Source organism: Mytilus trossulus, chromosome 4 (genome assembly GCF_036588685.1).
Source record: "Mytilus trossulus isolate FHL-02 chromosome 4, PNRI_Mtr1.1.1.hap1, whole genome shotgun sequence".
Taxonomy (NCBI): domain Eukaryota; kingdom Metazoa; phylum Mollusca; class Bivalvia; order Mytilida; family Mytilidae; genus Mytilus; species Mytilus trossulus.
In genome coordinates this window covers 80,217,077-80,244,223 of record NC_086376.1, presented here as the reverse complement: position 1 = coordinate 80,244,223, position 27,147 = coordinate 80,217,077, and the positions used below count along the sequence as shown (strand labels likewise).

Here is a 27,147-nt window from a genome sequence, read left to right as displayed (position 1 = left end):
CAGAATATTTAACTGATACATTAAAAAATCATAGTATCATAGTATTATATACTATACATCAGACAAACATTTCAAGTGTTGGCTGAACTTAAGATCAACTACAACTACATCGTTTAATCTGAAGACGATCTGCTTCAATTACTAGTCGGCTGTTACAGCCAACATCGCATACCTGTCACTCGCCTTTATTTGCTACAGAAAGATTTTTCAAAGACTCGGTTTATAAAATTGAGAATAGAAATGGGAATTGTGAGAAAGTGACAACAACCCCGACCATAAAGCAGACAACAGCCAATATGCATTGCATACCAAGAGAGTGGAATTATTTCATTAAAATATGATGAACATTCTTTTTTTACTCTTGGAACCTTATAAGAACCCTGTACAAAGCTTACTACCATCGGACATGGGATTGAAAATAAATTATAATATCCGGCCGATTACTGTATTAGACGGTAAACGGGGGAAAAAGTCACAAAATCCCTAGGAAAAAAGTCACAAGAAAAAAAGTCACAGGAAAAAAGTCACAATAATTTTAGTTAATTTGTTATCAGAATTTGAAGTATGTTTGCACATGAAAAAGACACTATATGTACACGTATGCAATAAATAATTAAACTGAAGTGAATGAATGCATAGGGAAAAGTCATAAAATACTTGTATCAGATCGACTATCCTAAGTGGTAATTTTTAACACTATAAAGGGACGATTAAACTCATTACATGTGATATATAAACTAATGAAATTGTAATAAAAAAATTCATTTTTTATTTTCAAAACTGACTTTTAACAAAGCTGATTATTTCATTTAAAATTATTATTTGATAATGAGCCTAAGTTGTATTTCATTGGTATGGCTTTCTACCAATACAGGAAGTGAAAGGTCTACAACGGGAAATGTTCCACAAGAAGCCACAGTCCCTGTGAATAATTGTTGTAAATACTAAATCATTATAAATAACAATGAGTTGTTTCTTTAACACTAAATTGAAGGATTCTTATCTGCAAAAAATATATTACATATTGTCAAGCCATACATACTAAATTTCTTTCATCTTTGACTCAAATTAAAGGAATTGTTGCAGTTTAACTCACATCTCCTCCATAAGAAATATAAAAAACTATTACAACAAAGTATTATCAGAAGGGCACCATCATGTACACGCTTCATTTAAATGCTTTGCTATTTATATCTTTTCTAAAGTTAAAGAGTTTAAAACTGAATTCAAATATGTTCATATTCATAAAAAAACAAATATATTGGGAATGTTTTCCTATAAATACATGTGCAGACCATATGACTATTTCATACAAAATATGTATTGTGACTTTTTTCTTGTGACTTTCCAGTTTTCCTGTGACCTTTTTTCCTGTGACTTTTTTTCCGTGACTTTTTTCCGTGACTTTTTTCCTGTGACTTTTTTCCTACGTTCTATGAGACTTAAGCCTATTTGTTGGTTAGTATATATATAAACTATATGATCCATGCATTCCATTTGATCTGAGACTACTATATCTTCTTCTTTATAATTCTTTCCTCCACTGTCTGGAGTACCACTACTTTTGTAGTGTAGCACGGATAAGCAACTGATTACTGTATACTGTAAGCAACTGTGTGCATGTGCAGGAATATTGTACAGTGAATATATGATCGGTGCACAAACCAGTATTATTTCGCCTAAAATATATTGTCCTAGATACTGGTATAAAGGATATCAACACAGCCTGGCGTACCCACCACCAATTTACAACGCAACGGCAGTTGGTCTTATCCAAAATGAGCTAAGGCTGCGATCCCAGCCAGAGCTCAATTCAAAACATAAACTTTAAAATAACTTAATGTTAAATCATTTTTGTAGACGTGCAGGAAACTGTTCCATCACCATACTATATACATCTGTGCTCCATATAAATCACACTTGTTATGTCAATTATACACTAACCAATGTATATTACTTTAAAAGTTCATGCACTGTGGCATATACTAAAATCTAAAACACTTCGTGTACCACCAAATTATCAATGTTACTGTGACAGTTTGTACCTCAGCACACAACTCAACTTTGTATTGTTCATTCAAAACTGACCAATATGCACATTTTTATTGGTACTTCACTCGGATTTCCTTTTACACTGCACCAGTAGCCTTATATCTCCTACTTCACTAAAAAAAACACACAAGAAGTTAAGTTAGGGAGGGAATAAGTAGCTTACATAATATTTAATTTATCACCTATTTGGGACAAATATTTATTTATCCGAGTATAATTTCTTTATACCTTAATAGAAAAATCATTTCTTAACTTAATAGAACACTTAACCATTTTCAACCCTTAAGTTTCCTTGCAACCTTAAATATAATTATTGCAATAAATAACAGGACACAGGGCTTACTTAACATTAAATTGTCATATTAAACCTTTAACTGTTTATTAATAGTAATTTAATAAATTACTTTATTGTATTTTAAACTATTAAATAATTTTAAATGACTTTAAATGACATTGCCATCCTAGCTGCCTACTAACTCCAGTATAGAACATCTTTTATGGTGCAAGGCAAATACCATTCCTCGTGTTATGGCCTCAATTTTCTCCATAAATAAGAACGTCTGTATTAATATTGGAACTTGTGGACTAGAGACATCCAAAATCACTCTCAATAGCATTGAATTGTTTGAGAAGACTAAATTTCCTATTTCATGATTAAAGTCATAAAGCAGAGTTCTTAGCTTAGGAATAAATTCATTCCTCACAGTATCTGTACTAGCACATTGTAGCAAGAAATGTTCAGTATCTTCGATCTCATCCATACACAATGGACATATCGCACTTACTTCATACTTGTTAAATCTACTACGATTTGATTGCAGTGTATACACTCCTGTAAGTAATCTAGCTTTTACATTAGCTTTCATAATAGAAATAGAGTCAAGTCCTGTGTTGGCCCAAACGTTATGAACAGTTCCACAATTCATTGACATAGGATGCAAGAAGCGAAGAGTAGATTTGCCTTCTGCCATATTCGTTATCTTCTGTTTCCAGAATGTTTCTATTCTCTGTTTCACATAGATTTTCCAGCTTTCTCTATTTGGAATCGAGTTTAAAATGTCAAAAATAGATTCAAATTCATACAATGAGAGTATAGCGTCCACATATATAAACCAGCTATGAGAGGTGTTATCCTTCATCACAAGTTGTCTAATACAAATCTCCTTCTCTATATCATTATTTCGCACAATGTTACCAAAGTTCACTAAAATTTGTCTATGTAAAAACGCTTCTATTGGCATTTGGCCAGACAGAATATATATTGCTGCATCAGCGGTTCGTTCTGGCAAATTTTGCAGAATTTTAAGTTGTGATTTGTGAAAAAAGTTCAATTCATCCAATTCCTTTCTGCTAAGTGTTACACAGTCTAGTCCAAAAATTAATCGTGGGCGAACATATGTATTCCATAGTTTGATGACTATATTCGGGTTGACTCCATTATATCCGTGCATACCTGCACCCATTAGCGAATAGCAGGTTCGTCTAGCTAATTTAATTCTTTCTGATACCAAACATTTTTCTTCTGAATTTCGATTAATTCCCACATGAGTATATGAAACAACATGTTCTATAGGTTTTTCATGTAAATAAAATTCATCCACACATTTTTCATTTCTTCTACTATTGAAAGTCATAATTTTACTTTTAGCTTCACTAATAAAATATCTATCTTTATTTGCAAAAGTTTCTTGTAAATTTAACATTGTCTGTAATGAAATAGCATCTTCCGCCAATAACACAATATCATCTGCGCATGCTGGTGAAGCAATATGTATCGTTCCAATACGGAAGCCCAAATGCTTGTTTTGATACCAATCTAATAATGGATTAATATAAAGTTTATACAGAGTAGGAGACAAAATACCTCCTTGTCTAACTCCCTGTTGCTCATCAAAAGCTCTAGAAAACTGTCCATCCCACTTAACCTTTGATCTCATTTGTTGATACCATTTATATACAACAATCCAATCCTCATCCTTAATTCCAGACTGAAAAAGTTTTAACATTAAAGAGTCATGCCACACAACATCAAATGCTTTAGAGGCATCAATAAAGGCTACAAATACTTTCTTTTTACGATCCTTTGCATCAGCTAGCGCCTCAGTAAGCAATAAAGCTGCATTTGTTGGAGATACCCGTTTAGTAAAACCACGTTGCAATTTATTTTGAAGTCTATCTAAATCTGGTGAAATTTTCGACAAATGTATAGTCTCAAAAACTTTTCCCATTATACTACATACTGTAATTCGCCTATAAGAATTTGGATCCTGCAAGGGTTTACCATGACTCTTGTGTATTGGTGTAATAATTCCAGACTGAAAAATTTCAGGTACATCTCTTTCTTGTAAAACACGATCAAAAAGAGCTTTTAAAATTATAGGTACTATTTGACCACCACATTTCAAATGTTCACTCATTAGATTTAATTCGTCAGGTGACTTTCCATTTTTCATTTTGCTTATAGCTGCTGTAACTTCATCTAAAGTTGCATATTGCCTTCCCTTATTCCCTGAATTTTGTAGTGTCAAAATATTTTGTATATTACGCTTCACAATTTGATGCTGATGATCACAAAATGATGAACTTGTAGATAAAGTACTTAATTTTTCGAAATACGAGGCCCATCCATCCCTTATTTCTTCTGAGGACTCAAGATTTATGCCATCAATAACTAATTTAGTCAGTTTCTTAACTTGTCCAGTTCTTTGAATATTAATAAGTTTGTAAAAGAGCTTCTGATTTGAAGTATACGAGTCCATTATTTCATAGTACAGTTTATATCTATTATTCGCATCCAGCTGCCTCTGAGCTTGTCGAAGTTTCTTTTTAGCCACTTTACAGTTCACCCATAGAGCGTTAGTTTCACATTTATTTCCCCCATCTTGTTTAAAAATATTATATGCTTGTTTACTGTCATGACATAGACTTCTCAAATTTATAGGCCACGGTTTTAATTTTCGAACCCTACGTTTTTTAACCTCCTCTGAAGATTCCTCTGCACTCGTTTTAAAAATATCAGCCACATTTTGAAATTGTTCATCTAAAGTTCCAGATGTAATATCTAAGGAATTAAATTTTTCATCAAGTAGCCTTTGGTACTTCAACGTATCACATTTCTCCCAGTTGATTCTATTCGTCGTAGCAGTATTGACTACATCATTCTTTTCTGACGCATATAAATTACAGATAAAGTTGGCGGTCACTGGCACATGAGATGACAAATTTAACGGCGACATACAATATATATCTGTCTTAGTAAAAAAGTTATTATCATTAAAAGCTAAAATATAGTCTATTTGTGACGAAGCTTTGTCATTATGGTGAAAAAAAGTATGACTAGAAGGATAATTCCTTGGTACACATAAGTTTATTTCCTGTATTGATGTTAAAAACACTTTGTCTCTTGTAGTTTTCTGTTTACGAATCAATGAGGCATTTAAATCACCTAGCACTATTATGGTATGATCTGCAAATTTAATAGTTAATTCACTTATCTCATCAAAACATTGCTCATATTTTCGGTCATATTCCTTACTACCAGTACAGGGCATATATACGGCCACAATACAAATTGGTTTTGGCTTAGTGTCTAAAGTTATAACACAAATACGTTCATTACCATCATTATGAATTTTCACAAATTGGTCTAAATGTGCTCTCCATAAAATACCACAACCTCCCCATCCCCGCATGCGCTGTCTATTACTGATAGGATCATATTCGTCGGTACATTTCATAGTAGTACAAAAATCGCGTTCAGCAGCAAAAGCTTCTAATTTGGATTTCTCAAAAGACCATAGCCAATGTTCCTGTATAGCTAGAATATCTACATTCCCGAGTAGCTCTGATAGGTATACGGCGTTTGTTGTGAAGTTCTCAACATTGAAGGATGCAATAGTGGTTGCCTTACCATTGATGTTGGTATTTGCTGTCTCACAAAGTGATTGGCCGGTATGTTCAGATTGTGACTGTGAGGATAGACTGGTAACCTTGCATATACTTGGCTCGGTAATGTTTGTTGCATTGGCCATTGTGGTTGGAGACTGTTTACAACATGCTGTTGTTGTTTTTGAGGTTTTCTCCTGTACCTGGGTGGCCTTTTTTTCTTCACAGTCTTTTCTAAAAAAGATGTATCTGATTTTGCGGTATTGTCCTGCTCAGAAGTGTTACATGAAGTATTTATCAAGTTGGTACCTACTGAGACCCTACTAGTAACTGGGTTTTGTGAGACGGTGTCCTGAGTACCCGAACAACACTCTGTCGCCTGTACCTTATATACTGGGATATCGGACCCTTCTTGAGACAGTGCATGACGATTATTAGAGCCATAATTGTTATTATTTATAACTATACTTTTATCACTATTTAGAAATTGTCCTACTTTGCTTTCTAACAGATTAAACCTGTGTTCAAGAATTTTGAGCTCACTATTAGAGTTATTGTTAGTGTTAATTTGAGAATTAAACTCACTGTTAACATCCTGCACATTTTTAGCACGTTCACTTAATATAAGAGACTGTTCTAATTCTTCAATTTTCTTTTCCAAAGTATATATATATGATTGTGCTGCAGCTAATTTCTTACTTGTATCATTTAATGTTCGCTCCTTTACTTTGAGAGCTGATTCTTTATTAGCTAATTCACGCTCTTTAGCTTTTAATTGTTTTTCCTTATCAGGTAAATTGTCCAAAATTTTAGTATCACTATAGCAAATGTCAGTATTTATAGCTACGTCTATACATTTTCTATTAATATTTATTCGTCTTGGTAAGTTTCCAATGGACTTGGTAGTACTCACACTTTTACTCCTACTATTCTTTTTATCCCCAAGCTCCCTTGCATTTAAAACTTTTACTATGGACGGACAACTAATGTCATCTGTGCTATTAACGGACGGAGTACACTCCTCAGTTTCAGATCTATCAATATTGTCTATAGTTAATAAATCCCTACAGCTTGTACAAGTGTAATAATTATTCCCAGATTCAAGGCCCTTTCTATCTGAGGGTGATATGTTTTCACAAGCATAATGAGACCAGGCATTGCACCTATCACACAAAACTGCATTATCTGCACAATGTTTATCGCATATCAGACAAATTTCGATTTCATCTATACTTAAGTTCATATCTATGGACCCACCTCTTCCTGGGACACTAATTGTGTCACAACCAATATTTGATGCTGCATCAGTGTTACTCACAAAGTTAGAAGAGTCAGTTACACTTTTTGAAACTTGTGCACTTTTGTCAGTTTCTAACAGTTCACAAATTTTTTCTCTCATTATTTTGTTCATATTACTAAAATCCCCTATCTTGTCAAGCTCACTAATAATAAAATGTAAGTGATCGGAATAGAAAGTTTGTAAATATCCACCATTCACATTAACAACTGAAGTCGTCAAATATAAGTTTATTCTGTATAATTTAACACCACCCTTGAATGCCACCAGAGATTCCTCTACCCTTGTTATACCATCTTTTGATAACCGGGTTACAAATTCAAATTTAATGTCTTGAAAAGGCACTGAGTTATAAATTGTTTGAGTAACTGCCCTAAATGCCTCAAATGCTGCCGTTGAAAAAGTCAATACTAGATTACCATTTTTCAGCGCTACCTGCAGATGTTCACGGTCTGTGGCATCTAACTTTTGATTCAATGCTTTCGTTTTATTAATGTTATAATTTACTGTTTTTTGTACAGTTGGACGGCTTGGCGTGAACGGCTTTCTGGTTTGTCGTCTACGTGTTGAACGAATCATCGTAACGGATGGCAAATCAAAAAAAGTTAAAGTGTCTTATAAATATTTAGAATAGTGCTGGTAATGAACTTTATTACAGGTTATTTAGTAAGATTTTAGTTTCGTCACTTTAGACTACTGTATCATTATTTACAGTAAAAAACTTTAAAAGACAATAATAAAATAATGAATAAAATGGATAAAACAGCGTTTACCTAGACTTTATCTCAGGCTCAGTGGATGTAAAGGATAAAATACAATAACGAAATGGGTTATGTATTAAAATCTAAAAATATGGACGAAACGGAAGTGTTAAAAAATACACAACACTTTTAATTAAAATGTACTGTAAAAGGTAAAAAAAAAGGTGCAGTGCATATATACAAAAAGTTCTACCATTTGCTGTCAGGAATGCTATCAGGGTCTGGCTCACAAGTAATATTTACAGTATCTTGGAAGATAAAATCAACATGGCCGACCACTGACCAGAACGAGACGGAATGATGTCTATGAGTTTTTTGCACAAACTTCGCTTGGTGGTGGGTTAAAAATATATAAATCTAGTTATTAAAAGGATAAAACACCATTTGAACACAAATATAAGTGTTATTTTGTGTTACAGCTCGACAATATCATGAAAATCTTCAATAACACATAGTAGTCTCAGATTTGATACATATATAACTACATTTTTTAAAATGACAGAAAGTTCAAACAAATAACTGCAGCTTATATAATTGGGTCCTTGGCAATGTTTTAAATTTTAACTAAAAGGCTATATATTTAAATGAATGGAAACACACAAGATCTATGAACTTTTGATCATTATCGACACCAGAGGCTGTCGACACGAATAATCTTTATTCAAAACTTTTGACACAGCACTTAAAAGTTTTATCCATTCTATAAATATATTGTGTTGTTCTTATGTAATTCTGTTAAGTACATTGTATATACAAGTTTTACCTTGTATTTTTATAATTTTATTTTACCCTATCACAGACAACTTGAAATATCTTAATCTATTTAAATAACTTTTTTTTTTAAATTACGCCGGTTTTGACGTAGAAGATCTGACTACGCTGGTTGTTGTCAAGTAAGTAACATAGTTTTATTTTCGTAATAACCTGAAATTTATTTGTTAACAAATTTTATTATATCAAACCAAGGTTTAAATAATTATTACAATAAAATTTATAATTCATTAATACGTTAAACAATTAATAAAGTTCGAAACTATGTGCAACAGGTGTTCGGAACAGCTGAGGAGTTCCGAAACCAAATTATTATTTTGTCATCCTCAAAATGGATCATGTGATTTGAGTTTCGGTTTCATTGTTTTCTCTGATCAAAGATTTAATCAATACCAGTATGGATGCGTATTCCAAAAGAAATCGTCAATTCATCAATCAATATAATCGGTTTAAGTAAAGTGACTCATCAGCATAGCTGCCACAGTTTTGACAGTAACTTTTCCAGTTGGTGGTCCAGAGACCAAAATCTTATCTTGTTGCTTAGCTAAACATTCAGTAGACAGATACAAATCTGATAAGGATATGTTATAAAAACTTGGAAACTTTTAAAAACAATTTCATTTAATGACACTGGTATCTGTCCAATAAGTTTCTGCTTTTATATTTATAGACAGTTTGTATTCCTATTCTATTTTACACCATTTTTCCATTTAAACAAAAAATTGAGAATGAGTAGTAATTCACATGTACATACTGCAGCGCCACCTCCTGATGTTACATTTGCAGCGCCAGGATTGCCTGATATTCGTATTCCAAGGTCACCAACCCGTACAAATACAAGGGGCAATGAAGAAAGTTCACCTCTGCTAGTTTCCAGAGTTGAACATGAGTATGGATTATTTGAAAATAATTTCCCAGATGATCCAAATTTTCAAGAAATAATCAGAGAAGCTGAAGCAGCAATTGATCAAGGAATTATGCCAGAAAGAATCTATCAAGGTTCAAGTGGAAGCTACTTTGTAAAAAATACAGATATGGTTAGTTTTTACAAAATGTATATAATCTTTGATTAATACTAACTAATTACAATGTACATATGTACATATTGCACTGTTCCAGTTTCAGATTCAGATACAATGTACCATAAGTATTATAGTCTCCCGGTTACAATGTACTACACAACATTCAAACACATACTGTATGATCATGTACATGTACATGTTGATATGCTATATTGAAGATTCATAAATAATATTTGCAGGTCAAACTACACCACATTAAAAAATATACAAGTACAATGTACTGTATAATCATGTTGATATGCAATATTAAAGATTAATAAATTATATTTGCAGGGCAAAACTAAAATTCACATTGTTTGATTTCTGGCCCCTTCCCAGATCATCATCATCATAACATGTTCTGCATGTACCAACCATATAGCAGTAGATAACAACCACTGAATTACTTTCTAGAGTTAACTTCTTTGTCCAAATTTTGCATAATTCCTTTTCACCTTAAAAACTATATAGCTAGCTACAGAGTGTGGCCATACAAAAAACAATGTAAGTAATTTGTCACTTTTTGCAACATGTATATATTGTTGTCATGTTTGGTTTGATTTTAAGCAACTTGGTCCCAATAGAAGCAGAATTGTCACAGGTTTATTTGTTTATTTGGTTATATTTGTTTTATGGATCATTTTGATTTTTTCACAAGATAAACACAAATATTAAAAAATGTATATGTCATATATGTGTTCACATCAAGAGAAAACAAAAACTTCTGAAGACAAAACCATGACCAAATAAACAAACATACTTAGTCTTTAATAAGACATTTCTACGTCTTTTAAAGCCTTGTTGATAAAATTCTAACAATAAATGCCATCAATATATTATTTTGAAAAAAATGTGTTTTTAATTTTATATGAAATACATGTATATATAAAAAATAAATGTAGGTGACAAATACTTTTGACCAGGTAATTTATATATAGTAATTTAATTATAGGAAAGACATAAGTGCTTTGGAAAGGTTAGTATTTTCTTGTTTTTAGTCCCCTACCAATGAAGTCGAAGGGGACTTTAATTTTACACTCCATCTACATGTACATGTATCTGTCCGTCTGTTCCTCCATCAGTCTGGTAAATCAGTTTTCCACCTTTTTTTCATCCTTGAAGATATTGATTTGAAATTTAGCGTAGTGTTTTATTGTGACTAGTTACAGATCTAGCTCAAATTTTATTCCAGTCTGATAATTTTGTGGAGAGTTATATGGTCCTTGAACTCGAATATTCACAGTCAGTTTTCTAAAAAAAAAATTGTAATGCTATTTGCTTTTTTTGATGAGCTACCCCAACATCTGAAGCTTCAAAAGCACTTAATTGAAGCTTAATTGACCTTTTATTTTTCAATTAGAACCAAAAAAAAATGATTTTAAAACAATCAATGCAATTTAAACTCCTTCACTTAACTGTAACATTTTCTTCCAAATAACTTTCGCATTTCTACTTTGGTACAGGTGGATTTAAAAATAAATTCAGTGAAGGTTTTATAATCTTATAATAAAACTGTTGAGTACACAGATTGTACTTTGTCCTATCGCCAAAAGCGCCAGGAAAACATAATCAGTCTTCTACTGGTTTTTTGTCACTGTCAAAATGGTCTTATATTCTCTCAAGGTTCTAACTGTAATATTGTTTTGTTCAAATTTAGTATGATTTTTCCTGTTAATAGTGGATATTTGCTGGAAATAACCAATATGTGTAACCCCTGTAGTATGTCATGCAGAAAAGCAAACATACACTATGAAAGGTAACAAAAGTTCTACACTATTCACAGCAATCAACATACAATGTATAAACTAGATTTTGTGTTCACATGTACATGATGTACATGTGGTACTTATACATGTACAAAATGATGTACATAAATTCTATTTCTCTAAGAAATCTGTTTTTCAGATCAATCACTCATGTTTACAATATTCCTTTCACATGTAGTATTCATTACACATTCAACACAATGTACATTTAAAATATTATATGTTCTCCCAATTATATGTCAATTGTTTACCTTTCCTGCTAATCTTTCAAAAGTTTGCCAAACAAAAAGGTAAATATTGAGTTCAAAATATATATTTTAATCTACTTGTAGTGATGTACTGTACATGTACATATTTACCTAGGCTAATTATCTAGTCACTAATTCATTTGCCAAAAGTTGCATTCCTTCAAGGCAAAAATACAGTTATAATTAATTTAATAATTCTTCATGTTAAAACTTTAATCTAGAGTTTATTAGAGATTAAATTATATGATAATATATTTATATCTGTATCCTCCTCCCCCTCCAGTAGCGGAGGGGCATTAAGTTTTTCCCTTCTCCATCAGTACGTCCATATAGGTTAATATGCTTTTCGGTAAAATTTGTTTCTGTTCCCCAACTTTATTTATTTGAATTTTGTTGCAATCGTAACTACTCGGCCATTCTCGCTATGCAGTACAATAACTTTATTTCTTCATGCAACCAGAAAGGCCGAGTAGTTCCGATTGAATTTTGGTGGTGTCACTTTTACTGTTCTAGAGTTATGCCCCTCTACAAATATAAAAATTGCTGTATTTTTTGTGTCTGTCCACTATCATAAGTTTGCCTCAACTTAATGTTCTAAAATGTATACAAAAACCTTATTACCACAAAACTCAAATCAGGTACAAATTTGGGTAGTGTCACTTTAACAGTTCTTGAGTTATATCCCTTTATAATGTTATACACAAATGGGGACATCACCTGTGTTCTGTTGACTCATTACCCAATTATTTTAATTTCCTATAGAGGACACATTACGGGCATAATCAGTATAGTGAGTTTTTTTATTTAACATTTACAATCTTAACAATACACAAGAAAAACATCTCAAACATAAAATATAAATTAAGTTTATAATATATATATATTTAGGAAAAATTTATAATGTATATATATATATAAAGGAAAAACTTATCCCTTTATGACATATTTAAATATTGGAAGATTGAGAAGCCAAATTTAAAATTTTGTAAGTATATTATTGGTGTAACAAAGATGTGCACAAATGGAGCAGTCCTGTCTGAACTGGGTAGATATCCTCTTTATGTAAATTTGCTACTGTGGATTCGTTATTATTCGTGGGATACTAATTTTCATGGCTTTCGTGGGTACTGGCGAACCACGAAATTAAATGTTCAACGAATAACAAATTTTCTATAGGCTTGTATGAAGACTTTGGCAAAACCACAAAATTAAATATCCACGAACTTACAAGTTTTTCATAATCCACGAAAATTGGTTCCCATGAAAATAAATGAATCCACAGTAACACATATGTTTATGTATTGTGTAGACTAGAGAATTCTCCATCTGATTTATTGCAAAGTGCTTATGCTGAGTTAAAAATGGTTGAAAGTAAAGCTTAAACTAGCTCCAATAATTAATGGTTAGATTAACTTATACACTCTACATGCTGTAATAGAATAAGATATCAAAATTATCTCCCCTTGACCACTGACCCTTTCCTTATGCATTTAAGTTATTATTTTATGACATGTTGTTATTAATGTAATGCCTTTTAATGGGCCCTTAAATTTGGAAAATGAAAATATTGTATTGTTGTATTGTATTGTATATAGATATAGGAAGATGTGGTGTGAGTGCCAATGAGACAACTCTCCATCCAAATAACAATTTAAAAAGTAAACCATTATAGGTTAAAGTACGGCCTTCAACACGGAGCCTTGGCTCACACCGAACAACAAGCTATAAAGGGCCCCAAAATTACTAGTGTAAAACCATTCAAACGGGAAAACCAACGGTCTAATCTATATAAACAAAACAAAACGAGAAACACGTATATATTACATAAACAAACGACAACTACTGTACATCAGATTCCTGACTTAGGACAGGTGCAAACATTTGCAGCGGGATTTAACGTTTTAATGGATCCAAACACTTCTCCCTTTTTCTGAAACAATAGCATAACATCACAACATAGAAAAACATACGATAAAATATCAATTGGCAGACTTAACTCAATCAAAAAACGTATGATTACACAATGAACGAATAAATTTGATCTGCGATATCTGAATACAAATGCACAGTTAACTAAATATTAGAGACAAACATTCATGACCAAAAAGCTAACAAACAAATTCAAACACACTGAGAAATATTTAACCAATCAATGTTCACTTTAGAAAAAAACGTTTTTTTATAATCTTGAAGTTTATACAAATGTTGTAAGAACAAGTGAAAAATTGAAGATATTAAAAATAATCAAAGCTGGTGTACAGATAAGATCCATATAAATAAAAAATAACAAAAAAGCATTATAAACAGTATCAACAGGTCGAATTAACAAGAAAATACGATTTGAGAGTACTCGCAGTTACTGACAGCTAGTTAAAAGCCAAAACCAATTAATAGTAAAAAATCATGCATCAGAGACTCAAATCGACTAAAACACATCACAGGGATTTAGTATTTTAACCTCATTAATAGTCAAAGAAGACATGACTTGTGCAATGCCAAAAATAAATGTATAGCCATATAAACCATCATGATTATTGGTTATTGACCATCATCCACATGCATCAGAAGCATCATACATTCAGCTGATGCATATATATATGAATAAATAGTATTGTCTGTATGCAAAATTCACCAGTGGCAGATCCAGAACTTTTCATAAGGGGGGCACTAACTTACCTAAAGGGGGCCACTCCAGTCATGCTTCAGTGATTCCCTATATAATCAACCATTTTTTTCCCATGAAAGGGGACCCAGACCCCCTGGATCTGCCTATGGTCACCATGGGCATGTGCTAAAGAATACTCGAGAAAATGTATTTGATGAGTTTATTTTTTATTAAATCAGTAAATTATCAAAATTAATGCAGGTGTTTCAAGCAAATATGTTAATAATTTTGATAATACTATCATATATATGTATTTTATACTACGGTAGTCCTTTTCATAGCATTGTTAAAAAAACCTTCTCAATTATTATAACATATTTATAGTACAAAAATGTATATAAATGAGTATCCAGCTCAACATTACCCAAAACCTAAAAGTGATCAGTAATCATACGTATTTACAGTAATATTCCAATTATGAGGTAAAAATCTTCAAGAATGGTTGAAAACTAAAAATACATAAAAGGGGGTATAATCTACATTTCCCTGATTTTTTTCAAGTTCAATAATGACCATAATTATTTTACTATTGTAAATACATTTAGGTCAATATAAAAATGAGTAGATGTGGTATAAATGAGACAACTCTCCACAAGCAGTGCAATAGCAACTGAAAATTCCATTCACCTTAAATAATTCAACATAGGTGAGAGGAGAAGAAAAACCAGGGTACTTTCTAAATTCGAAATCAAAAGTTTCAAACCCACACTATAAATACCTGCTGATATTAAAAAATGAAAATAAACATCATTGGAAAGAACATCTTTATGAAAATATTGTATTGAGTAAACATTGACTTATATGTAAAATACTAATGACAAGATCTCAAAATAGCTATTTTCCTTTGCCTTCAAATATTTGGTTTTGAGCCTTCATGATTTAAGGTTTTAATGAAGAAAACCTCTAAGGATGCATACAAATAAGAAATTATAAAGTTATATTTTCATTTTTTGGAAACAGTTTTATAGTTAATATGTCATATAGGCTGACAAGCATCTGAATTTTTAATCATATAGATATAGGAAGATGTGGTGTGAGTGCCAATGAGACAACTCTCCATTAAAATAACAATTTAAAAAGAAAACCATTATAGGTTAAAGTATGGCCTTCAACACAGAGCCTTGGCTCACACCGAACAACAAGCTATAAAGGGCCCCAAAATTACTAGTGTAAAACCATTCAAACGGGAAAACCAACGGTTATGTACCTTTGTGATACTTTTATCTATATAGCTATCTTTCTTACATTTAATCAAGATTTTCAATATCTTGATGATATTAAACCAAGTATAAAGCTTCAAAGTCATTGTTATGGGTGGGATTTACATTGGTAACAAACAAAAAAATCTATAAATGATAAAAAACAATTTTGTTACAGCATCTGGCTTACTAAATTATTATCCGTATACCTTTGATAACTAATTAATAGTCTAGGTTTATATAAAAATATTTAAACATAAAAAATTAAGATTTTAATGGGATTGAGCTATGCACTTTAGCGTATATGTGTAACCTCAAACAATGTATGTTTTATTTCGAAATAATCAAGAAAAAAATAGGTTAACTCTTTTGTCATTATCATGTGAGATTGTCTCATGATGATGTTTTTCATAGGTACTTTCAAAGTTACTTCCCCTTGAAAGTCAAAAGAGTTACGTCCCTTGGTCCACGTTGATCGACAAATGTAAACATTCGAAATAAACGGATTTAGCAACAGCTGGGACATGAATTCAAGCTTGTATTGTGAATGAAAGTTAATTTACTTTTAATTGACATATGCGTGATGTTAAAATGACAGACTCAGTCGAAAGGAAGTAGAAAAACATAAACCGGAACTAAAATAAATACCGGCGACAGAAGTGTCACCCATGAAAATAGGAGACCTGCTGTAGAAACACTTTTAACAGGACAAAAAACGATAAGGATTTTGACATACATTTTGAATTTGTTAAATTGTCGGTACCAGTAATTCACTGCTGTACTGCAAAGGAATAAGATAAAGATAGGAGCATAACATTGCTCAAGGTCTTGGATGAATCATTTCATTCAGGAAACACGACTTTGCACGTTAGTTGCACATACAGGGCAAAATGAAAATCTGTAACAGTTATGGAGACGAAGGATTCTGATACTGTCAACATTATTGTCAGGGAAGAATTGCCAAATAATGATAATTATGGGGCATGCAATGATAACCAGCCTATTGATGTCAACAAGTACCTGTCTCCCTTTGAGAATAGATTTCCACAAGATAGAGAATATGCTGAGATTGTTTATGATGCAGAATTAGCAATAATTGCTGGCGATCAACCAATATTAAGTGACAAAGGGACAAGTGGATGCTATTTTGTTCATGGGAGAGAGGGTGTACGTGACTAAGTTTTTCTTTATAGAAACAGTAATTTGTTCTACGACTATGTCTGTGGACCTTTACCTATCCTGTATTTGCCACCTATGTTAGATGAACCACTGGCATTGTTGTCTTTTTTCAGTATAGGTTAAACTTGATTTTAAATTCTATGAATTGTCACTACAATGTGGGTCTCATTGACGTCTAAGCATGATGCAGGATTGATGATTTTTTTGTGCCGTGAAAACGGGAAAGGGAGTCTAGTGGGACCCGGATATTTACAAAAAAATGAGAAGTACATAGTGTAAGGGGGATATATATGAATCTGTCAAAACAGTAAGCAGGATCCGTGGATCAGAACCCCCCAATGAGACCCCCTACAATGTATATATACATATCTATGGTCACAAAACACCTTATTGCTATTTGTCTACCATTACTGGATATCACACAGGTTCCTGTAAAATTTTAATGTCACAAAAACAAAATATCTGACGCCACAATGGAAAAGTGATTGTTGTGTGCATCAAAAGTTCAAGCGGCCGGGTCAGCCGGGATTAAGGATAATGTGTATATATAACAACAGTGCACTATTCTAATAAAATCAATTAATTATAAATATTGAACTATGAACACTCCATACACTGTACATATCCGACCAACAATATACATGTATTTCATGTATTTACACAGTTACAGTTTTCATTTGTGATGAGACTGCAACTAATTATGTCAATCAAATATATTTACGCATTTGATGCAAGCTAAAACATAGTCCAGCACTATCATGACTATGGACATTATACATTTTGTTTGCATCTGACAAAACCCATCTGACAATGTACAATATACAATACAACATTTTTTTTAATTTTCCAAACTAAAGGGCCCATTAAGAGCATAACATTAATTACAACATGACATAAACATTACAGAGTGATTAAAGAAACATAAAATGATAATTCAAATGCATGAAGAAAGGATCAGTGGTCAAGGGGAGACAATTTTAATATATTTTAGAGTATTTAACTAATTTTCTGATTTTATTAGTTGACAGCTCCCAGAATAGTGAGAATCTCACCCCTTTAGACTACTGGTTTGAACAGAACTAGTACTGATGGAATTTGACCTAGTTTCCTCATATATTGCTTCTGTGTATTGACCTTTTGAAATTCATGATGACCCAATTGCTTCATACATTTTTCTTATTTCATTTGTTTATTCTACTGGTGATTTTGTATAATGTAATTCATTAAAAGTAACAGAAATATAGAAAAATAAACTTTTCTTGACATCTCTTATGTCACAAAAGAAAACCCTATACATTTATCTACCATTAAAGGTCTTTAAACATGTGCACTTGAAGAGGGAGTGAAAAAATATAAACTGAAAGCAGTCTGTTAAAAATCATAATTCATTCAGTTATAATTATTTTTTAGGACTACAAAAAATATTAAAAGTTGTTGTGTCAGACAGCAATAAGTTGAAAACCATTCTATTATATAGTATATTGCAAATGTACAATTGCAGTTAGGTAGTCATTTAAGTTGTAAAATATGATTTAGTAGCTATTGTACACCCTAAATACAGCACATTTGAATGATTTGATTTAAATGTCCTCATACACAATATATAGAATCGGAGGAAGGCACCAACTTGAACAAAAATAAGATGTTGAGAATTTCTGCAAGTGTATTCACAATCAGGACTTTCCTAAGTCTTTAATTTCTGTTAATTTTTGTTAATTTAGTATTGGTTAATGATCATGATTATTGATATGGAATATATGACTATGTAGCTCAAAATATAAACCACTACTTTTAAAATCACAAGCAGGGAAGTATTACACAGTGTTTAAGCAACTTGTTACTGTTTTTTTACCTGAAATATCTGTCACTGGATGTTAATCAAGTTTTAAACTTTAATAGTTTGACATATTGATCCAAAACTGAAGAATGTTGTTAATGTTAGGTCAGAGTTAGAGTTATGTTTTTTAAATAGAAGTTTAATCATGTCATCTTTTCTTTTTCAGAAAATAATTGGTGTGTTTAAACCAAAAGATGAAGAACCATATGGTCAACTCAATCCAAAGTGGACCAAATGGATGCATAAAATATGTTGCCCATGTTGTTTTGGTAGAAATTGCTTAGTCCCAAACCAAGGATACCTGTCTGAGGCAGGTGCTAGTCTCGTAGACTCAAAACTTCAATTGAGTATAGTCCCAAAAACTAAGGTAAGGGACAAATCAATTTATAGTGTAAACTGTGAAGTCTATATGTGGAAGGAATGCAGAGTCTTTTAAAGTATAGATATTGGATATTATTAGGTTGTATTGTATTTTTAAGTGTTATTTTGAATGAAAACTGTCTTAAATTTAAACATCAAAGTAGTATGTCATGTTATTATGTTCTATTATTATCTTTATTTTGGAAGTGACCAAATTATCATCATTTAACAAGCAAGTCAAATGATGACTAAGGCCAAATAAAAAAAAACATGTCTGTTTCCTATTACCCTGTCCTCCATATTTTTGAATCTAAAAAAAGCATAACCTAAAGTTCCATATATAAGCACTGTTAAAGTCAGAATGTCCCACTCCTAGCTATAGACTAGTAACAATAAAAGGTTAATTTCAGTTTACATTTTTAAAGTGTGTTTCTCTGTTTGTAGGTAGTAAGGTTATCTAGTGAAACATTTAATTACACAGACATCGACAGGTTAAAATCAAGGACAAAACAGAGCATATTACAGAAAGTACCAGCTTTAGGAAAGAGATTTCATAGATTAGGTTTACCACCAAAGGTTTGTTTTATATAAATAAAGTTTACATAAGATGATTCTGTGAAAAATAAGTTAACCATTGATCGTGTGGTTAAGAGATATCACTTCATGTATAACCCCAAAAAATCTCTCAAACAAGATATGTTTTGCTTTCTTCCATTATGATGAGGTTTTGATTAACATAATTTATGAAGTTTTGTTGATTGGATAGAAAATTGGCAACATGTCCATTTGAAGGAGCCTCTCCATATCAAGTAATCATCATTGTCTTTAAAGGAGGCGAGGTATACTGGTTTACATCAGTATCCTCCCGTCAGTATTTTCATCTGTCCCATCCTTTCCATAAGATTTTGATCACATTTTTATAAGAAACTACAAATCAGAACTCCCTGATATTTGGTACATGTAATAATTAATTTTCATGTGAGCATGCAGATATATCACTAATCCATTGCAATCTTTAATCCCACACTTTTTGTCTCATTTTTTCTCGGGAAATGCTATTTGTTTTAACTTCCTGTTTACCAAATACATTGTACTTATAAAGGGAGTAACATTAGAGATCAATAGCTCATAGTTCAACTTGTTTTACAAGAGTCAATATAAATGAGAGACTTTTCTTTTGCAGACTGGTTCATTTCAGCTGTTTGTAACTGATTTCAAAGATGCTGATTTCTGGCTTAGGAAATTTGATCATGAAGATCTCCCAATATCTACAGCGACAAGATTACAGCATTTATTTGAAAGACTTGTAGTGTTAGATTATATAATTAGAAACACAGGTAAAGCTGTTTATTTTAAATGTACAAAATTTGTTGTCAATGTTATTTGGTAGAAATTGCTTAGTCCCAACCCAAGGATACCTGTATGCCACAGTTACTAGTCTCGTTTAGTTGTACAAACACTTAATGAAAATTCTGTATGAACCACAATATGGCATCATTTTAATGATTTACTTATTATACTTTAGTTATAAGTACACCACTTTAAGTATATACTTGGACTATAACATCATGTATGTATACGTTATAGTTTTACATTTTTAAGAATACTTTTACAAACCTTTTCAGCTGTCAGACCATGCATACATGTATTTAATGAAAAGTGAGATTGAATAATGAATATAAAAATGTAGAAGAGACCTCTACAGAAAACTTTAGTTGTAGTCTGTGGAGATATAGTAACCCTAATTTGTAGTTTATGGAGTTATTTAGTATCTCTTATTTGTAATCGTGGAGTTTATATACAAGACCTGATTTGTAGTCAGTTGAGTTATATAAGCACTTATTTTATGCCCTATTTATGGGCATTATGTTTTCTTGTCTGTGCTTCTGTTCTTTCGTTCCTGCTTCATGTTGAAGTTTTTGGTTGAGGTAGTTTTTGATTAAGTTGAAGTCCAATCAGCTTGAAACTTAGTAAACATGTTCCCTATGATATGATCTTTCTAATTTTGATGCCAAATTAGAGATATATCATTTTCATGGTTCACTGAACATAGAAAATGATAGTGCAGACACATTCTTGTTAACCAGTGAATTTGTAGAAGCGCTAATTTGTACTCCGTGAATTTATAGAACCCCTAATTTGTAGTCTGTGATTTTATAGAAGCCCTAATTTGTAGTTATCAAAGCCTTTATTTGAAGTAATGGAGTTTTGCCTTTGCAGATAAAAGTATAAAATTTTAATTATAATTTAGCTGAACCTAAATAAATCTTCATAAACTTAAACAATTTCTAAAAAAATATATATATTGATCTTGTAGATAGAGGAAATGACAACTGGTTAATAAAATATGACCCAGTGTCATCACGAGGCAGCTCAGGGACAGATATAGAGGTGGGTTAAATTGAAACAAAAATCCTTAGCCAAACAACATTTGTGCCCTTCATAAAGAAAAGAATAAATCAAAATGAGATACACATTTGATCAAAAAGAATAGAATTACATAAAATTAAAGCATTGCTTTATATCAGAATTCACTTAAAGATTTTCACAAGTAAACATACATCTTACAATTTTTAAATTCATATTTTTCAATCCTTTTCAATTTTCTATAAACTGATACTTTTTTTCAGCACTTGGTTTTGTACATAGGCCAGAGGGTAGTTTTATGGTATCCTCTTGTTCTCCTTAATCACTGCCTTAAAGTTTATAAATCATTAGTACAAAATAAATGTACTGACTTCAGTATGTAGAATAGAACTCCATATCAGTAGATCTATAATGCTATTTTTAAAGAACAATTTCACAATTTCCCTTATTTATCCCTATGCTTATCCTTAATTAAGCAGCTTGTAGTTGATCAACTAGCCAATGAAAATATCTTTTTTTTTCATTAGTAGAGTTGTCTTCTTATCAAGTGACATTTAGTCTTTATTGTAATTTAATTTGACATACATTTCCAAAGGTAAACTACCACAAACATGATCAGTAAAAATCATTAGAATGAATATTGGGCACACAGTTAAATGAAAAGCAAACCAATATATTTTACATACAGTTTTACTAACAGTAACATGGAATTTAATTAACTTTGTTCTTGTACAAGAAGTGTAGAAAACATCTCACTCAGATTATGATAGCGGAATGATACTATTGCAATTGATGTCAGCATTTTTTCATATTTTTTTTTGTGGTATTTTAAGAAAAAATTTTGTACAAATATAACTGAATTTGATTTATTTGTTATTTTGAGCTGTTTTGTATTTCAGGATGGTGAATGGAGTTTAGTAGACAATCCTGACATCAGTGTAGCAGCTATAGACAATGGATTAGCATTCCCTTATAAACATCCTGATGAATGGAGAGCTTGTAAGTGTTTTTAAATAGTCATATTTTATTACTTTTTGTATTTAATTATTCTTGCATTTGCCAAAGTGGAAAAAGTAAAGTTGCACCTTTTAGAATGATGTCCCAGATAAAGGATATTTTATTACTTTTTGTATTTTATTATTTGGCATAAGATTTAGTCATACTACAATTTTACATTACTGTTTACTTGGCACAAACCCATAGTTGAAATTTCAAAGTGCCATTCCTTGGTCCCATGTATGTTTAAATGGAACAACTCTATTGAAAGTTTTGTTTTAAATCCATTAACATTTCCTATGAAAAAAGAAGTCACATGCTAGTATGTTCAATATTAATTTCAGCTTAAAAACTATGTTTATGATTTCAGATCCATATCATTGGGCATGGTTACCACAGGCAAAGATACCATTTTCTGATGAAATCAAAGACCTAGTATTACCACAGCTATCAGATATGACATTTGTAGAAGACTTGGTGGATGATTTGTATGAACTCTTTAAGGTTAGACTTTATTGTATTACTTGCAATAAAAAGATCATTCCGTCTGACTTTTCACATGGTTTGGCAACAGCCATTGCATGAACATTTACAAATACCTTTGTTTCTTATTCCTATTTCACCAAAATGTTTCAGAAAGTTGTCTTCACCTTACCATGATTCCTTGTTGATGGTCCAATGGAAAGTTGGAGTTTTCAGCGATATCTCATAAGAACATCAGATCTTTGTGTCATCTGCATGTACACCATGTATATACTGAAAATAAGAAGATGTGGTATGAGTGCCAATGAGACAACTCCCCTCCATATCAATATGTGTAAAAAGTAAACAAATTACCATATCCACTTTTCCAGTACAAGGTTTTAAGAGTCATATGAATCAGTATTATAAAAAACAGTCATCCATATTATATGCCCATGTTTAATTCATATTTTGTTTTTGAAACACCTTGAAAACAACCTATTTCGCTACATATAATTTGTATAACTAGTCTTTCGTCTCTTTGAGCTCCAGTACCTGAAACATTTTGCAATTTGTAAAACTTGAATTATTCATTTTTGAAAGAAGCACAGGCATGCTTGTAAAAAGTTCTTATACAATTATTTTTCTTTTTATAGACAGATAAAGGTTTTGATAGAAGAACTTTTGAAAAACAGATGTCAGTTATGAGAGGACAAGTGAGTATATCTTATTCACCTTTTGTTTTATTACTTTACACAATAAATATATATTGAAATATAATTTTGTGAGATACACTGTTAAATCACTAAGAGCTTTTAAAAATTATTGTTTAGAATTATAAATTCTATTGAAGGAGTTAAATTATATTAATTATCATTGATACTAAGAGCTGTTCTATTAAACATACACTTTACCAAAGAAAAAAAATCATGGTGGGTTTCATGTATGTTATATGGAACAGCCTTTGGCTGGAAGATTTGTAACCTTTCTAAAAAGGAAAAGTTTGATTCATAACAAGAGCTTTGCAGATACTTCTGTCAGATAATTAACAAATGAAAGGACTGTTTTCATGTAAAATGGTTGACCTGTATCTATATAGTTTTGTACATATTTTTTTCACTTAAAATCTAATTTCACGTTATTTTTTGTTGATATATCAATTTTTAAGATATTTGTATTAATAACATTTATTTGATTTTTAGATTTTGAATTTGACACAAGCATTAAAAGATGGAAAATCCCCAGTACAACTAGTACAGATGCCAGTAGTTACAATAGAACGAAGTAAAGGAATGGGTGGGCGTGGCAGAACTGACAGTGAAACATTTACACAGAGCTTTGCACACAGAGCTCCATTCTTTTCTTGGTGCTGATATAATGTTAAATTAAACTAGATAATCACATACGAATGATGCTTTTCTTTTTATAAAAGAAAGGAAAGAAGATGGACCTAAGAGAGATTTAAATATGACCTGATATTTTTGGAATCCAAATATATATGTTAATGCTTATTAATAGCTGTAAAGTGTTGCTGTGAAGCATAGGACAAAAGTTTCAGAGTGATTTGTATTCTTGCTCTCACAGTTAGATTCAGTAAAATATATATTTTGGTTACCTAAATTATTTTTTTCACAAAAATATTTTCCTCAATACTGTGGATTCATTTATTTTCGTGGGTATCAATTTTCGTGGTTTAAGGAAAATTTACATATTCGTGGATATTTAATTTCGTGGTTTTGGCAAAGTCTACACTCATTCCTTTAGAAAATTTGTTATTCGTTGAACATTTGAATTCGTGGTTCTCCTGTACCAACGAAATCCACGATAATTGGTATCCAACGAAAATTAATGAATCCACAGTAGTTTCTAGTCCCCAAAAACATGAAAAAATGTTTACTATCTGTAAATAATTTTCTACAGTTGATTTTAAAACAAGATAAAATAAAGATTTATTTCACGACATTGATTTTTAAAGAGAAAAAAAAAAGAATGCAATAAAATTACAGCAATAAAAAAATCATTGCTGCCTTGAATTCCTGAGATGATTGAACATGTTGAAGTCTTTTCTACAATTGATATTTATTTAGCTGTCACAATAGTTTTACAATGCACCAACTGATTTGTAACATTTAACACATATTGTTATTAGCATATGTTTAATAATAGCTAAGTTTTCCACATTAAATCAGTACCTCTGCATAATCATTGTTTGTCTGTCTCAAAGGGTAATCTCTAAATGTTCTTACAATTCAGCTTTATAGGGAAATATTTTGATATTGTATGCTTATCAATGTTATTTTGTTAAGCAACAATAGCATGACACAGAAGTTATCCTGATATTTAAAAATATCATAAGTTTTCATTTTCTCTTACGTTTGGCAAAGCCAAGTTGCATCTCTTAGAATTATGTCCCAGATAAATGGAAATGTCTTGTATCTTGCTGTACAATCCATGATGTAAACATTTAAGATTTAAAAATGATCTCAATTTTTTTCTTCAATTGATCCAATGATTTCAATCATGACAAAGATTGTGTTTTAAACTGCATAATTATTTATTTTGTATCATCTGCAGAACAGATAGGGATCTCTGTCTAATAATTTACATAACAATGTTAAAATCATAAATTTGCTTTATTAACAAGAAGACATCCTACTTATTAACTGAAGATACCCATTTATAATAAAATTACTGTTACTGTTAACTTTTTAACATTTAAATACAAAAGGAAATCCCAAGGTAACCTAGATGTTAAAGTCATGCCCAGTCATGTAATAAAAAAAGTGTTACTATTTTGTACTTAATTTTGAAAATATGAGTACTTCACTACTTGTGAGTGAATAATAAAGAAAAGAAAGAGAATTACGAAGAAGATAGTAATGTGTTTGTAAATATGTAATTGAAGTTTTGTAATGATTTCATAAAAAATGATGAAGAGGACCAAAGATTTGAAACTAATTGATGAAGTAATAGTTTATTTATTCTGGCAAATATAGAAAATTCCAAAAACCTTGGAATAGTTCTATTTTATTTTTGAACTAAGGGATTGGCTGAGTGGTCTAAGAAGTCAAACTTCTGTATCACTATCCTGTCAACAGTCATGGTGTGAGGATGAATCCTGCACAGGACAGGTGGTTCTCTCCAGGCACTCTGGCTCCCTTGACCAATAAAAACTGACCGCTACAAAATAGAACAATAGTGCTGAAAGTGGTGTTTAACACCAATCGATCAATCAATGTAATTAAGGGATAATTGTTAGGTTACAACCTTTTTCAAAATATATATTCATATAAATTTAAGATAAGCATATTAAATGAATAAATAGCAGGGATTTATATGAACTTCATTTTAAAAAAATCTTTAGTGTCATGACTTGTTTTGAAGATGCATTTCTTAATTTCTGTAAAATTGCCATTGGTATGCCATACATGTAAACTGTAAAACATTGTTTGATAGGAAGAGATATTTTTGAGATTTTGACATGTCATACAGTTAACAAGTCTTGAATGAGAAATTCTCCAGTTTTGTAATAACTGAAAATAATGGACATGCAGACACAGACACAAAGTTACTTAAGAATGATGATTTTCAAGAGAGAGTAAGAGACAACCTTAGTATAGGTACATTGGTATATGATTTAAATATTGTTGATGCTGTATAATTTATATTTGTATTTAATATGATGGATGAGATGAGGACAATAAGAAGTGTTGCAATATGTATATGACATGTGATATTTTTAACTTGTTATTGACATTGATTTCAGGAAATTAAATTAAAATTATTAATTTAGTTTTTGTTGTGTTGCATTCTGACCATGACTTGTACATTTTGTAATTGAAAAAGATAATTAATATATTAGCAAACAACTCCATTTTCCAGATATATTTGGTTAATTCTTTATACAGCTGGGTTTATTTTTAAAAGTCAATAAAGCAAATTTCACCATTTGCCATCTGTAAAGAATTCAAAAATCTAAGTGAAAAAGAAAGTTTAAAAAAGAAGTTTGGGTAAAGACCAACAACATAATAAAAAAAGAAAAGACATCTAATTCAACCAACTATCTTTATATAGCTATAGGAAGATGTGGTATGAGTGTCAATGAGACAACTCTCTCATCCAAGTCACAATTTGTAAAAGTAAGCCATCATAGGTAAAAGTACAGTCTAAAACGGTCTAATCTATATAAAAAACAAGAAATACTCATGAACCATATGAGCTAACACCTTCTACACATCAGA

The 27,147-nt window shown here is 31.2% G+C and overlaps 2 protein-coding genes across 3 annotated transcripts; one reads left to right on the top strand and one right to left on the bottom strand.

Moving 5' to 3' along the window:
- Positions 1–2,094: 2,094 nt before the first annotated feature.
- On the bottom strand, positions 2,095–5,789 carry LOC134716839 (uncharacterized). Its single transcript, XM_063579851.1, has 2 exons — positions 2,838–5,789; positions 2,095–2,165 (listed from the first exon to the last, which is right to left on the bottom strand). Exons 1-2 carry the CDS (start codon positions 5,787–5,789, stop codon positions 2,163–2,165), a joined length of 2,955 nt encoding a protein of 984 aa, XP_063435921.1. The 3' UTR covers positions 2,095–2,162.
- Positions 5,790–9,052: 3,263 nt separating this feature from the next.
- Positions 9,053–26,698, top strand: LOC134716085 (phosphatidylinositol 4-kinase type 2-alpha-like). 2 transcript variants are annotated; one of them, XM_063578834.1, is made up of 9 exons: positions 9,053–9,803; positions 18,888–19,088; positions 19,526–19,657; positions 20,265–20,418; positions 21,399–21,472; positions 22,348–22,447; positions 22,815–22,948; positions 23,563–23,622; positions 24,109–26,698. In XM_063578834.1, the coding sequence occupies exons 1-9, from the start codon at positions 9,495–9,497 to the stop codon at positions 24,277–24,279; spliced, it is 1,335 nt and encodes a 444-aa protein (XP_063434904.1). In that variant the 5' UTR covers positions 9,053–9,494; the 3' UTR covers positions 24,280–26,698. The 2 variants fall into 2 exon arrangements, with proteins under 2 accessions (XP_063434904.1, XP_063434905.1); XM_063578835.1 differs by lacking the exon at positions 9,053–9,803 and adding an exon at positions 16,144–16,872.
- The last annotated feature ends 449 nt before the right edge of the window (positions 26,699–27,147 follow it).